Here is a 13,249-nt window from a genome sequence, read left to right as displayed (position 1 = left end):
ACACACACACACACACACACACACACACACACACACACACACACACACAAGGAGTGAGTGGGGTGGCCAGCGCCGCGTGGGAGGGAGCTGCCCCTCCCCGCACCCCCCAGCCTGCGGGGCTCTGACCGGCATGTGCTCAGGGAGCAGACCTCATCTTCCTGCTTCCCTCCTGGACCCCCTGCTCGGGAAAGGCTGCCAGGGAAGAGTGCCACCTGAACCAGGCATTTTTGTAAACCATGAAGTGAGACTGCATAGGATGGTGCAGGGAACCAGTACAAGGACAAGCGGGGAAGAGGCCCTGGGTGGGGGCAGCTGGACGGGGCAGCGGGCGGCTCAGCACTGGTTTCCTTGCTGCAGGTACATCCCCTTCTTCCTCATCCTCTTCATGTACTTCAGTGGCTGCTTCACTCCCACCAAAGCTGAGAGCTCAATGCCAGGGCCAGCCCTGCCCCTGGTGGTGCCCAGCGGCCTGTACTACTGGTGAGTGGACGCTGGACCTGGGGTGCGGGGAGGCTGGGAGCCCTTAGTGAGCCAGGGAGTGAAAATGTGCTCTTGACCACAGGGCTGCTGTGTGACCCCAGGTGAGACGCTCCCTGTTGAGGTCCCTTCTTCCTCCTCTTTCAGTGGGGATTGTGACTGCCTTATGGTGGCCGCTCTGTGACCAGGAAGCCAGGCCTGAGTGTGACCTCTTCACATTCAGAGTGCAACCTCGGGGCCAATAGAATCCATCTCCGACACCAGGCCCTGTAAAGGCCTTGGGACCTCAATTTACTCCTCTGTGAAATGGGAATAATACCCACCTGTCTCCCTTTTAGGACATGGTGAGAATCCAGGGGGAGAGAAAGGGGCTTTGTAAACTATGGAGCATCATGGAGATGACAAGGACAGATATGTGGGGAATTCCATGGCCTCAGGGGCTCCCTGCCTGGTTTCCTTTTCCCTCCAGCTCTCTCTTCCCATTCCAGGGGCTCCAGGCCTCAGCCAGACTCCTACCCCTCCTCTGTCACTTCCGCTCTGGAGAAAGGCTCCCCTGGGGATTGTGGGTGTCCTGGAAACAACTAGCCCTTCTCTGGTGGGAAGCCTCCAGCCAAATGAAAAGGGCCTCCGCTCCTGGGGCCAGCTCCGGCCCACCTCCAGGGGCTGCCCGTGGCCAGCAGTGGGGGTCCACCAGGGCAAATCCGCATGCCCGCTGAGGGCAGGATTAACAGGAATGGGTGGAGGGAAAGAGGTGAGACGTGGGAAGGAGCTTCGGCCCGTTCTTACCCATAGCACTACCAGAGTGATAGCTACAGGAGGCCATTTATTGAACAATATGCTTTTCCAAGTATGTAGTTCTTGAGAGATAGGGCCATTTATGCCCCCTTTATTAGCAAGAAAACAGAGGCTCCAAGATGTCATGGAAAGTCCCCAAGGTGACACAGCCACCAAGTTGCAGAGCTATGTAGTTCCTTGAGTGGGATGGGTCAACATCTGTAGGCAGGGGAGTGGACGAGATAACCTCTCAGAAGCCCTCTAGCCAGTGTTACTGAGTTCCTGGCCACATGCTAGGTACTGCCTTAAGAGATGGAGAGAACCCTGGGAGATGAGACTGTCCCAGCCTTCAACGAGACAGTAATGACAACTCCCGTCAGCTGAAACTGCATTCCCAAACTCAGATGCCTTTAGGAACCAAGCTGGTAACAGAAATGCATGAAGCAGGCATCAAGTGAGGCAGTAGGGAGTGGTGGGGACTGTGGCAAAGCTGCAGAACAATGCTCTGTCTAAAGGCAGCAGCTGCTTTCTCCTCATCCGTTATTGTTACGTGGGAATACAAGCCTAAGGTGAGCAGGGAAACCAGAACTCCACATTGGCAGGTAATCTGCTATTTACATACTGGCAACAAACTCTATGTTTTAAAAAACAGTAACTCTACAAGCCAAGTCAATATGCTGCGTATGGGCCACGGCTCAGAGTGAAGTGGTTGCCTCAGCCCCTCACTTGACGTGCTAATCTGACCCACTGGGTGGGCAGCCTGGTACTTGGGTAGAGGGAGGGACGCCGGGCAGGATGGGCTGTCACGGCACCCACCTCCGCTCACGCACGGGCCTCCTTAGGTACCTGGTCACCGAGGGCCAGATCTTCATCCTCTTCATCTTCACCTTCTTCGCCATGCTGGCCCTTGTCCTGCACCAGAAGCGCAAGCGCCTCTTCCTGGACAGCAACGGCCTCTTCCTCTTCTCCTCCTTTGCCCTCACCCTCCTGCTCGTGGCGCTCTGGGTCGCCTGGCTATGGAATGACCCAGTACTCAGGAAGAAGTACCCGGGCGTCATCTACGTCCCTGAGCCCTGGGCCTTCTACACCCTCCACGTCAGCAGCCGACGCTGAGTCCGGAGGGGTATGTGCACCCCAGATACTCACGCAACCTCAGGCTGCACGGGGTGTCGAGCCACCTGACCGTGGGCAGCCAGAGGCCAGCCCTCCCCGCCACCCACCTGCCTGGTCTCTGGTCTCCCTCTGCCAGAAGCTCTCTCTCCCTCCCCGCTCCAGGATCGTGGCACCCCTTTGTGTGAGGCTGACTGCAGGTTTCTGAGTGGCCACCGAAGGCAGAGTTCTCACGCACTTGTACTGTTCCCTGAGCGGCTCACTAGGGGTGGGGACGTCGTGAGGCTCTTCAGTCAGCCTTGTCTCAGCCTCAGTCTCTGCCTGCCACCAGCAGGCCTGTTCCCAGGAAAGGGGCCGTCGTTCCCCATGGGACGCCCCCCCCCCCGCCTCCCCCGAGGCACTGGGGCCCGGTCTCCTCCCTCGGCTGCGGGCCCTCGGCCTCATTTCCCAGCAGTGCCGGCCTGCGTGTGCGCAGGGGTCTTGGGGGCCTGCCTCGCCTCCCCCGGCCCCGCCTCCTCTGCTGTGCTCTCAGGGAGCCCTGTGCCTCAGAGCCTCCTTTCACCCTGCATGCAGTGGTCCCCCAGCCCCCGTCAGTCCCCGTCTGCTGGCAGCATCAGGGGTGAGAAGAAGTGTGACTAAAGGCGGTGTGGAGCCCAGCCTGGCTGGCTGCTGCTGCTTCTTACTTCGGGAGTGAATTTGGGAGGCAGGAGGAGGGCGGTTCCTGGAGCAGGGGAGGGAGTGGCTGGTCTGGGGCCCAGGCAGGAGCCCTGGGCTGACCCCAAGGGCCCACTCAGCCCCGTGTGGCTGAGAGCAGGTGTTGCCACTGTCCGCTGGCCCTCCGTGCCACTTAGTAGGATCCTGCAGTTGGGGGTCACCTCAGGAGCAAGAAGGGCCTCCTCTAGGTCCCAGCTCTCTTCAGAGGAGTCTGGGGGGGGGGGTTCACAGGGGTGGGGACCAGCATAGGGCATCTCCAGACCTGCCCCTCAGAGATGTCCCACTGAGCCTCCCAGCTGTGCTGCCAGCCCGTTCCAGGGGCTGAAGCAGAGAGGGTGCCCTTCGGGGGAAGGTGGCGCGCCTGGTTTGTGGGAGGTTGGCACTTAGCCTTGGGCAAGTTGTTTAATCCCTTGGGGCCTCAGCTCTTGATCTCTGAGGGTCTCAGCCTCACCACACAGCCACCGGGGGCTTTGTGGGCTCCTGTTACTAGAAAACACAGGGGAGGGCCACGCTGAACAGGAGACGCCTCGTTGTCGGCCATGTTGTGATGAGAGAAACGCCTTTGAGGAAAGCGGCTTTGTTTCTCAGGCTTGCTACTGAGGCATGTTACAGCACGGTAACCCTCCTCACACCCAGAGTGTGGACATAAAGACTGGAGTTTAGGATTCCCGCTTTGCCTTTCCCAGGCACCTTTTAAAATAACCACTCAGCGTTTAAACCCATAAAAAGCTGGTGACCTCCACCCCTCCCGCTTTAGATAGGTACTTGGTACCCTGCTCTCTTCTCCCTCAGGATCTGGGACGGAGGATGGTCCTTCCCCTGGCTCATTGCGCCCCCTGGCGTCTGGGATCTGAAACAATAAATCTTGTGGCTCTACTTCCTTCGTGTGGATCTATTGAAACTGCCTTCAGTCAAAAGGACCCCATGGGTTTCATTTCCCCAGAGTGGGAGCTGGATGCCGAGGGAGCTGCCTGCCGCCCCTGCGTGGGTGGCTTGTGCCCCCTGACTCAGCAGGTCACAAGTCTGTACATTCTTAATCCATAAGCCAGCTGCGGCCTTTCAGCACACAAGGGCCCCCACCTGCCCAGCAACCTCGTTTGACCCCTTCCCTACCTCAAGGCCACTGTTAACGCCAAAGCCTGCTCCAGGCCTGTTCTCCATAGAAGGACTTAATGGATATCGTCTGAGCAGGCATAGGCCTGGTTATGTGGGGTCTGAAGCTTATACAATTTTGGGGGTGCTTGATAAGAAAACAGTTAAAAAAAAACAGTGAATAAAAAATCAGGTATGAAAACGAGTGTTTAGAATGGAAAAGAAATCACAGCAAGTTATTGGAGCCTTGGAGAGTCATGTCCCTCTTGACCAAGATCTCTGGGCAGTTTACTGAAAATGTTGCCCTAGAAATACTTCTTAATTGCACCCTGGCTTCCCTCCACCTAGAAAACTCTAGGCCAATGGTTTTCAAAGTATGGTCCTGACTGGCAGCATCTAGATGGCAGGAGAAAATGCAGATTCTTCCCCCCTTTCACCTGCTGAATCAGAAATTCTGGTGATGGGGCCCTTCAGGTGAACAAAATCTCAGCCCCCAAGTGGCATTGGAGGGGGTTTCTGTTTTGCGGCCTGAGTTGAACTGTAGCCTACACACGACGAGGTAAAGCAGACACCTTGAGAATTTTTGTCCAGTGAACTCAGGTAGCCACCACCCCGTGCAGGTGTTTTCAGTCATGAGAAACACCCCTTAGAGACACCTAGAAACACCTAAAAAAGGAGTTGGCCAGGGTGTCTCAGTTGGTGTGCCTTCGGGGACACAGCCGCAAACTCTAGCGCACACTGACCTAAACTCAAGGAAATGTCACGTGTATGGTCAGGCCATTCAAGATGGCTGTTCTCTTGCTCTCTGTACATCCCCAGCTCCACCAGGCCCTGCTTCGCTCCCATGACCATCCAATCCTCTTAATTGTAGGGCTTAATTAGTCCCTGGTAACTGAGCCCACCTGAAGTCAATTCCCCCTATAACTGGTAACCTCCTTCCCCCGCAGAGCAGCAAAGATGGCTGCCGAGTCCCCTCTGCCGCACACGGTGGGGTGTTGCTCCAGGATGTTGCTTCAAACGTGTAAGATCCCCTATCCAGCAAATCACTGATGTCTCTGTCACTGTCTCTGGGCTGTTCCTTTGGTCTCAAGGCTGGGCCACTCCAAGGCTTGCAGGCCTGCGGGAGTGCATCCCAACCATTGGCGAGCCAGCCGAGAAGCTGGGGAAACTCCCGGGCGCACCGAGATGTCGGGGAAGAAGGACGGGGAATGGAACGTTGTGAGGAATCCGGGGGGTGGCCATCCACTTGTGTGCGGGGCCCTGTGGCGTCTGTCCTTGATGAATGAGGGCCACCGAGAGACTGGCGAATCCACCGACCAGGCCCTGCTTCACTCACATGACCATCCAATCCTCTTAATCATAGGCCTTAATCAGTAACCACTACCTACCTATGTGCTTGCCCCTGCCCCAGCTGCTCGTTTGCCTGGTAACTGAGGAGCCCTCCTGAAGCCAATTCCCCCTGTAACTGGTATCCTCCTCCTCCCCTGGAGTAGTGAAAACTGCTGCCGTGTCCTGCCTGCCACCTCCATCCACAGTGGGGAGTCGCTGCAGGATGTTGTTTTGGACACGTAACATCCCCTGTCCAACAAATTGTCATCTCTGTCGCTGCCTCTGGGCTTTTCGGTCTCGAGGCTGGGCTACTACAAGGCCCAACAGTCATGTCTCCTCCAAGGGACCCTTTCCAGACACAGGGTGATTCCGAGTAAGCACTGGCCCGGCCCTGCCGGCCTTCCCCACAGGCCTCTGCTCTGTACTCCCCACCCTTCCAAGCCCTCACCTGACGTCCCGTCTCCTCTTCTCCCGTGAGGTTGTCAGTGAGAAGTTCCCCTCCTCTCCTGCCTCCCTCCAGTGTCTCCTCTCCTCAGCCCAACCGGGAAGAGTGTGAATCCTCCAGCTGAAATTTTCTGGGTCTAGAAACAGGTGTGAATAGGTGACTCGGGAGACACGAAGTAGAGGAAAGGAGAACCTTCCACATGGAGGTGGTCAAGGGACAAAGGAGGGCCCCAGCTGTCCATGTGCCAGTTACCAACGCATCCCTCTGTGCACGTTCAGCCCCTTTCTAGGACCCACTTGTCCCTGGTCCGGGAGCTCTGGTGCAGTACACAACATGTGCAGCCGTACGTGTCGGTCCTGACAGAGTGGCTGGACCTTGGAGTCGGAGTCCACAGGCAGGACAGCCGTCAGCCGTGGACAAGGGATATAACAGGTGTCTGGGAGAAGAACGGGGAGAACCCAGCTGTGCCCAGCACTGTAGCTCCAGGGAACCACCCCCCTCACTTCCTTGGTGGGTGTGGGGAGGGGTGGGGGGCAGCACAAACCACTGAGAAGTGGGGAGAGTCAGCAGCTTCTGCCGGAAGGGGTGGGGGCTGCGGTGGGGAGAGGAGGGAAAGGAAGAAAAGGGGGGAGACTTCCCGGCCGGGAAAGTCACTTAAGAGGCCTCCCTCTGAGCGCCCTGGGCAGCCTGTGGTGGGGCCGGAGACCGCAACACAGGCATCTACTGCATCCCCACCCCAAACCACACCCCCCCACACCAGAAGGAGGGGAGAGAACTGACACACATGCTGAGAACTGACGGTGCACCAGCCATTTGACCATCGAGAGCCGTGTGACGAGGCCCGGCCAGGACACTGAGGCACAGAGCAGTGAAGTGACACGCCAAAGTCACTCAGCAGAGGGGCCTTAGAGCAACAGTGGCTGTGTCCCTTCTGCATAAGGCATCCCAAGGCTCTGGCAGTGGAGGCGGCTGTGCCGTCACAGTGGGGTTTCCTTCCACCTACAAGGTGGTGTGTGATGAGCCTTAAGTAAGGCGGTGTGCAAAGTGCCCGACACCTAGGAGGAGCCTGTCAGCCCCCAGCTTAGTCCCCGGAGAGAGAGAGGAAAGACCCCCAGAGGCAGGGCCAGGGACCCCCTTTCTGTGTGTCACCCCTTCTTAGTGTCCACAGAGGGCTCCCAGGGAGAAACAGCAGCGTTTGTCCTCTGGCTACAGAGCTTCAGCCTCCTGATGCAAGATTGAGGGCTGGGGAAGCCCTCGTGCAGCCCCAGTCTCTCAGAATCCAACCTGCCACTAGCCCAGGCAGGCCGGGCATCAGCAGTGCACGGGAAGCTGGAATCTGACCCCTGGCGTTGGGCCTGGTCTCCATGGCAGCCGTGGATTTATAACCCGGGCCTCCACCCAGCTTGGCGGACTTTCGACTTGAAGCTGGGAGGAAGGGGAACAGGAAGGCGGTTCTGGGAGCAGCGAGCGCACGGGTGACAACCGGAGGCCCCGCGATGGTGAGTGAGGGTCTGTGTGGCCCTGTCGAGCTGTCCTGGGCTGGGGTGGCCGGGGGGCTTTTGTGGAGTCCCTCCCTGACTGTTCTCCTCTCTCTGCTGCAGGCCAAGTTTCTTTCCCAGGACCAAATTAATGGTAGGTTTGGTTTGTTCTTTCATTAGCAACTCACAGCAAAATGTGGGTCTCGTTAGGCAATTTGCTCTGCTCATTTTTTGTTAGTGGGAGGGAAGGAGGTTGGTGGGAGAGCTGGGCCCACCCACAGGCAAGGGGCCGGCCACTGCAGGGAAGGGCTGGGTTGGAGGTGCAGGTGGGGGGCAAAGCTCGGAGGTAAGAGATATTGGTGTCACACCTGTCGGTGTGATTTACAAGAGGGAGTGATAGGAGAGGGAGCTCACTGGGTTTTCCCCCAGAACTTGATAGCTGGATTTGGGAAAGGAGAGGGAAAGGGAATGGACAGAGAGACATGGCTGTGGCTGAGGACCCAACCAAAGGAGGGGGCTTTGTAACTGGCTGAGAAAGAGAAAAGAGCCCAGGTTTGCACACTCAGGCAGGATGCTTCTACGCTCTGGGCCTCAGTCTCCCCATCTGTAAAGGGGGGAAGGTCAGCTTAGGTGGTCTCTGAGGTCCCTTCTGTCCTGACAGCAAGCCGTCTTGGTGTTTGGAGCACTTTGTTCCTGGAGTCCCCTGACCTGCTGGTCCCCAAGCAGGCTTCAGTTTCCCGCAGTGCATGGTTCTGTTTCCACAAGGCCAAGCCAACAGGGTTGGGTTACACAGAACTCAGGGGCCCAGACCTCGCTGGGGAGGCCCATCCGAGCTCAAGTAGGGAGATGAACTGAGAGTTACCTAGGCAGGGATTCCAGAGTTCTGTGTACCAGGAGCTTGGTCTATAAGGGAGAGTGGGTGGGTGGGTTGTAGGCACCTCCCTACATACCCCTTGATATCCTTACCCCACGAGGGGGAACAGAGCAGGGACTCTTAAAACACAAGGCCCAGGGCAGGGGCCCCTCTTGCCCAGGTCTTGAGGCAAGACTTGAGGAGTCTCAGGGCTGGAGTCCAGCTGTCAGCCTCAGCCTCCCCCAACCAACACCTGGCTCTGAGGCTCACCCTCCCTCTGGGGCCTCTGAACCTCCCAGAAGGGAATAAGGTAAGTTCCCCTTTGTATGTTAATGTCTGACACAAAGAAAGTGACCACAAACGTTAATGAATGAAAGACTGGAGTGGGAAGACCAGGGACCTTGAAGGCAGTGGACCTGGGGTCCAGTCACCTCTGAGCCTCAGTTGTCTCATCTGTGAAGTGGGGCTAATGACACTGCCTCACTAGGTTGCTGTGAGAGACACAGCATATGTCAGCCATGTGCCTGACACTGGGCCTGGGTGTCACCCAGACGTACGCTGGGGCCAGCTTGCTCTTGCTAGCGTGAGCCAGATGGTACAGTTTTAAGAAATTTGTGAGCTGGTTGTTAAAATCAGCCATTATTAAATAATGGAAGATGAAAGAATGCTCCAATCCCTCCATCTGTATAAACATTTTAAAAAGATATCTCTTGGGGCTTCCCTGGTGACGCAGTGGTTAAGAATCTGCCTGCCAATGCAGGGGACATGGGTTCGGACCCTGGTGCGGGAAGATCCCACGTGCCGCGGAGCAACTAAGCCCATGCGCCACAACTACTGAGCCTGTGCTCTAGAGCCTGTGAGCCACAACTACTGAAGCCCACGTACCTAGAGCCCTTGCTCCACAGGAGAAGCCACCTTAATGAGAGGCTTGTGCACCACAACAAACAGTAGCCCCCACTCGCTGCAACTAGAGAAAGCCCGCGCGCAGCAACAAAGACCCAATGCAGCCTAAAATAAATTTATATATATATAAAAAAAATCTCTTGCAGTCAATAGTGCTGAAGATTTCAAAGATTTCAGTTTAATGAATATAATTTGCACAAAGGCCGAGAAGTAGTTTAATAGATCACTTATCAGATGTAATGATAGTATAGTCATTGGGAAAAGAGTAGCATTCATTGGCATGCAGCCTACCTCACTTAATGGTTAAATCAAAACTGTAGGTTGGCAATGGCTACAAGAGCTGTCAAAACTCACCGTGATAGTCAATTGGCTAGATGGAATTTATAATCGAGTATATTTTATGATTTGTAAATTGTGTGCTGCACATCCTCAAGTCTATAAAACTTAAACTATGTACATATATCATCAGAGCCGGTTGTTACATTCCGAGCATACAACTGGTGTTATCCTAGGCCCTGGGGAGGACTATTTTTTGCCTTGGGGTATTTGTATTTTCAAAGGGAAAACCTAAAGGGGATTTTTAATTCAATTTATTTAACCCAATTTGTTCTTTCATTCAACAGTATGAGTCCCTTCTTTGTGCCAGCCCAGATCTAGGCATTAAAAATATAGCAGTGCACATAATAGCCCCAAATTGCTGTGCTCACAGGGTTCACCTTGCACGGATGGCGGGCAGGCGGGGGTGGGGGGTGGGGGACGACAACAGGAAAGTAGTAACATAAACAGGATGTTGGATGGCCGGCTGGCCTATCAGAAGGAGAGCCAGGCAGGGAGAGGAAGGAGGTATGGAGGTCTGGGGGTGGGGTGGGGTGTGGGCGGGGCAGGGGGGGAGGAGAAGAGCCCTGTTGTTCCAGCGCAGAACTCCAAGTTCAGAGCCAGACTCCCAGGTATCTAAAGGTAGGAAGACAGAACACATATGTAACTGAGGAGGTGGGCCCCCATTTGACCCTAGCCCTGCTGATATCAGGGACCACGGGCCCCCGTGGTGCAGGGCATGGGGGCAGGGGGCAATGTTCCCCCCTGTAGAGCCTGGTGGATTCCAGGCCCCAAGAATGTGATGTCCCCACCTGGCCACTGTCGGAAGATGGTTAACTGTCATAGGATGAGGTCTCAGGAAGGCAGCGGGCCCACCCCTCGTGCAGAGAGAAGACAAACCAGACAGAAGACAAGGTGGGTGGCCAAGAGCGGTCCCCAGGAGGGGGAAGGGGAGAGCTGAGTTTAAGCCCTGCACACATGGTGGCCCTCTCTCTTCCCCCATCCCCACTGGCACTGGGCCTTCTTGGAGGAAATCAGGTTTTGCAGGAACCAAAGGTGGGGTTAGGCCAGGCTCTGGCCCTGCTTCCCCTGGGCCACTCCAGCCCCTGCCACCAGGTCCTGTTGGTGGTCTGCCCCTCCGAAGCTCAGGCTCTGCAAAGTTCTGAAAGGGTGGAAAGTTCCCATTCAACCTCTCCACAGGCACAAAAGCAGCTAATTGTCTCTAAACCCCACTGCCTGGCCTGCCTTTGGTTAGCAACCTCCCTGAAATCCTCCTGCCAGGAGAGGCCTTAAGGAGGGACCATGAAAGGGCCCTAGGCCTGGGCTTCCTTTTGCTGTCTCTCCTGCTCTGCTGCCCTCTGGTGGCTTCTGCCCGGGAGTGGAGATCCAGTGTGGTCTCCGGGGCAGAGCAGGCTGCCCACTGTGAGTCTTCTGCTGCTCCAGCCTTCCGCCCCATCTGCACCATGGGAACAACGAAGGTACCACCCCCACAGGGTCACAGTGAGGATTACACAAGGGCCTGGGGGGCAAGTGCTAGTAGCGGGAGCTGCGGTTGCTGGTTTTGTTATCAGCTCAGGAGCCACTGGTCTAGGCCTCTGAGGAACCAGCTGGGTGTGGGAAGCAGGAGAGAGCAGGGTGCTGAGGACAGCACAGGGCCCTGCACGTTCCCAAGCGGGGCTCAAGCCAGGAGCTCTACCCTGTGGGCCCCAGGGACTGGACGAGAGGGGAGTTTTGACCAATTCTGATGAGAGCCCTACCCACAGCCCGTGGTCAGAACCTCTGTGAGGGGCCCCTGATCTTCCCAAGCTCACAGCTGGCCTCACTGTGCCTCCAGGGCTTGCGGGTCGGGGGAGATGCAGGTGGGGGTCGGTTCTGCTGGGCCTGGGGGGCTGTGGATCTGGAGGCTACTTGGCCCCCAGCAGGGTAGAGAGGGTTTCGGGAGAGCAGCAGCAGAGCCTGGGACGACTTCCTGGCAGCGCCTCTTGAAGTCTTGAAGGGGGCCAGGGCCTGTGTCAGAGAGCAGCTTGAGAGTTCAGCAGCCTGGAGGCCAGCGGCTGGAGCAGTAGGCTCAGAAGTGCCCACAGTTGTGATTATTGTCATCACATATGAGAGCCTCTCTGCCAGGCCTGCCCAGAGGGGATTTCTGGTCCTTCCCAGAAAGGAGGACCCGTAGCCCCGAGGCATTATTGGCCCTGTTTCCCACATAAGCTGTCTTTGCCAAGGTCCCCTGGGAGTCTGGTGCCCTGCTGTGAGCTCCTGGTCTCCCTGGGCTGGCCCTGGAGGGTGAGAGAGCTTTCCTTTGGTTTTAGTCGACTGAGGAAGGGAGCAGAGAGGGAGGAGGCAGAAGGGAAGTCAGGAGAGGGAGGGGCGAGGTTTGGCAGATGAAACAGGACACCTAGTTAAATGTAAATTTCAGATAAACAACAAATACCTTTATAAGTATGTCCCATGCAAAACTTGGGATCGACTTAAACAATGAATACATTTTTTAGAATATCGGAAGTTCGGTTTACCCTGGCAGCCCTGTCTTTTTCTTTGCTGTCTGGCCACTCTAGGAGGGAAAGAGGAGAGGGGAGCAGGCAAAAGGGAGGGGAGGGGCAGAAAGAGGGGGGAGAGGACAGAGAGGCGGGGTGGAGGGTGAAAGGCGGCTCCTGATTCTCCTTTCTGGGCTTTGGCAGAGTACAAGGAATGCTTCTCCCTGTATGACAAGCAGCAGCGGGGGAAGATGAAAGCCACTGACCTCCTGATGGTGATGAGGTGCCTGGGGGCCAGCCCGACGCCGGGGGAGGTGCAGCGGCACCTGCAGACTCACGGGATAGGTGAGTTGGCTGGGCCGGGTCAGTTGCCAGGGAAGGAGGAGTCTGGGCTGAGGGTGGGCCCTGAGCCCCACAGCTGTGGTCCTGGGGAGGGCCCAGCAAGCAGGTGCAGATGATGGGGTGTAAACAGCTCAGAAGTTTGAGGGGTAGGTTGCAGCTGGACCTACCGGCTGGGTGCTGTGTATCACTCGGGCTTCCTTGAATCCTCACAGCAACCGGTGACACCCCCATCCCAGAGGACCAAGGGATCTAGGCATTCCCACAAGGTTATCACACACCTGCAGCCCAGACAGTGCTAAGTGATCCCAAAGTTGTTTTGATAGAACAATGTCCCTTAACTATTTGTTATGTGCTTAGCTCAACAACCCAATGAAGGAGGCACTATCCTAATCCGGGTTTTACAGACAAAGATCAAGATTCAGAGCCCATTAGGTAACTTCCCCAAGTGCTTACGCCAATGGTGGAATCAGGCTTGGAACCCAATTCTGATCTCCAAATGGTTCTCTGGTGATGCGATTATGGGATTTTCATTCTCCTTGTTTCCTCTGTTTTTGACAATGGAAACATATGGGACTTTTCATAACCAAAAACAAGGTTTTTTTTGTTGTTGCTGGGTTTTTATTTTTTAAAGAAGAAGAGGGAGGGATGTCAGAGGCCAGAATGGCTGTTTGCATTGGTGGCTGGACACTCAGGAAGGAGAGAAGGGTGGCCTGGAAAGAACACTTGCTCAAGAGCCCACCTGGACCTCAGTTTCTTCATCTCTCAGATGGGTTCCCACCATCTGCTAGCGTTAACCTGAGGTCCCATCCGAGGGTGCCTGAAGTAGCACTGGGAGCCCGTCCTGAGGCCAGCCTGGGCCTGGGGGTGGACCTCTGAAGGCCTCAAGCCCAGTGATGGGGCGCTTAGCAACTGAGATCTGCTGCTTCCATCTCCAAACGGGTGG

At 56.1% G+C, this 13,249-nt stretch overlaps 1 protein-coding gene across 12 annotated transcripts in view; it reads left to right on the top strand.

Annotated features, from left to right (window-relative positions):
* CLN6 (CLN6 transmembrane ER protein) overlaps nt 1-13,249 on the top strand; it is a 31,308-nt gene that overhangs the window by 13,536 nt on the left and 4,523 nt on the right. For 5 of the 12 annotated variants that reach the window (XR_003436419.1, XM_027123434.1, XM_027123438.1 and 2 more), the window contains 4 exons: nt 358-480; nt 7,344-7,440; nt 7,543-7,573; nt 12,169-12,309. Coding sequence is in view for 11 of the 12 variants with exons in the window: in XM_027123434.1 (XP_026979235.1) it covers nt 358-480; nt 7,344-7,440; nt 7,543-7,573; nt 12,169-12,309 (392 nt within the window). In the remaining variant the exon portion in view is untranslated. The other 7 variants (XM_027123440.1, XM_027123443.1, XM_027123435.1 and 4 more) reach the window with 6 other exon arrangements.

Source organism: Aethalodelphis obliquidens, unplaced genomic scaffold (assembly GCF_003676395.1).
Source record: "Aethalodelphis obliquidens isolate GAN/ISIS:26980383/991018 unplaced genomic scaffold, ASM367639v1 scaffold26, whole genome shotgun sequence".
NCBI lineage: Eukaryota > Metazoa > Chordata > Mammalia > Artiodactyla > Delphinidae > Aethalodelphis > Aethalodelphis obliquidens.
The sequence above is the reverse complement of the archived record's forward strand: the minus strand, read 5'-3'. Positions and strand labels throughout refer to the sequence as shown.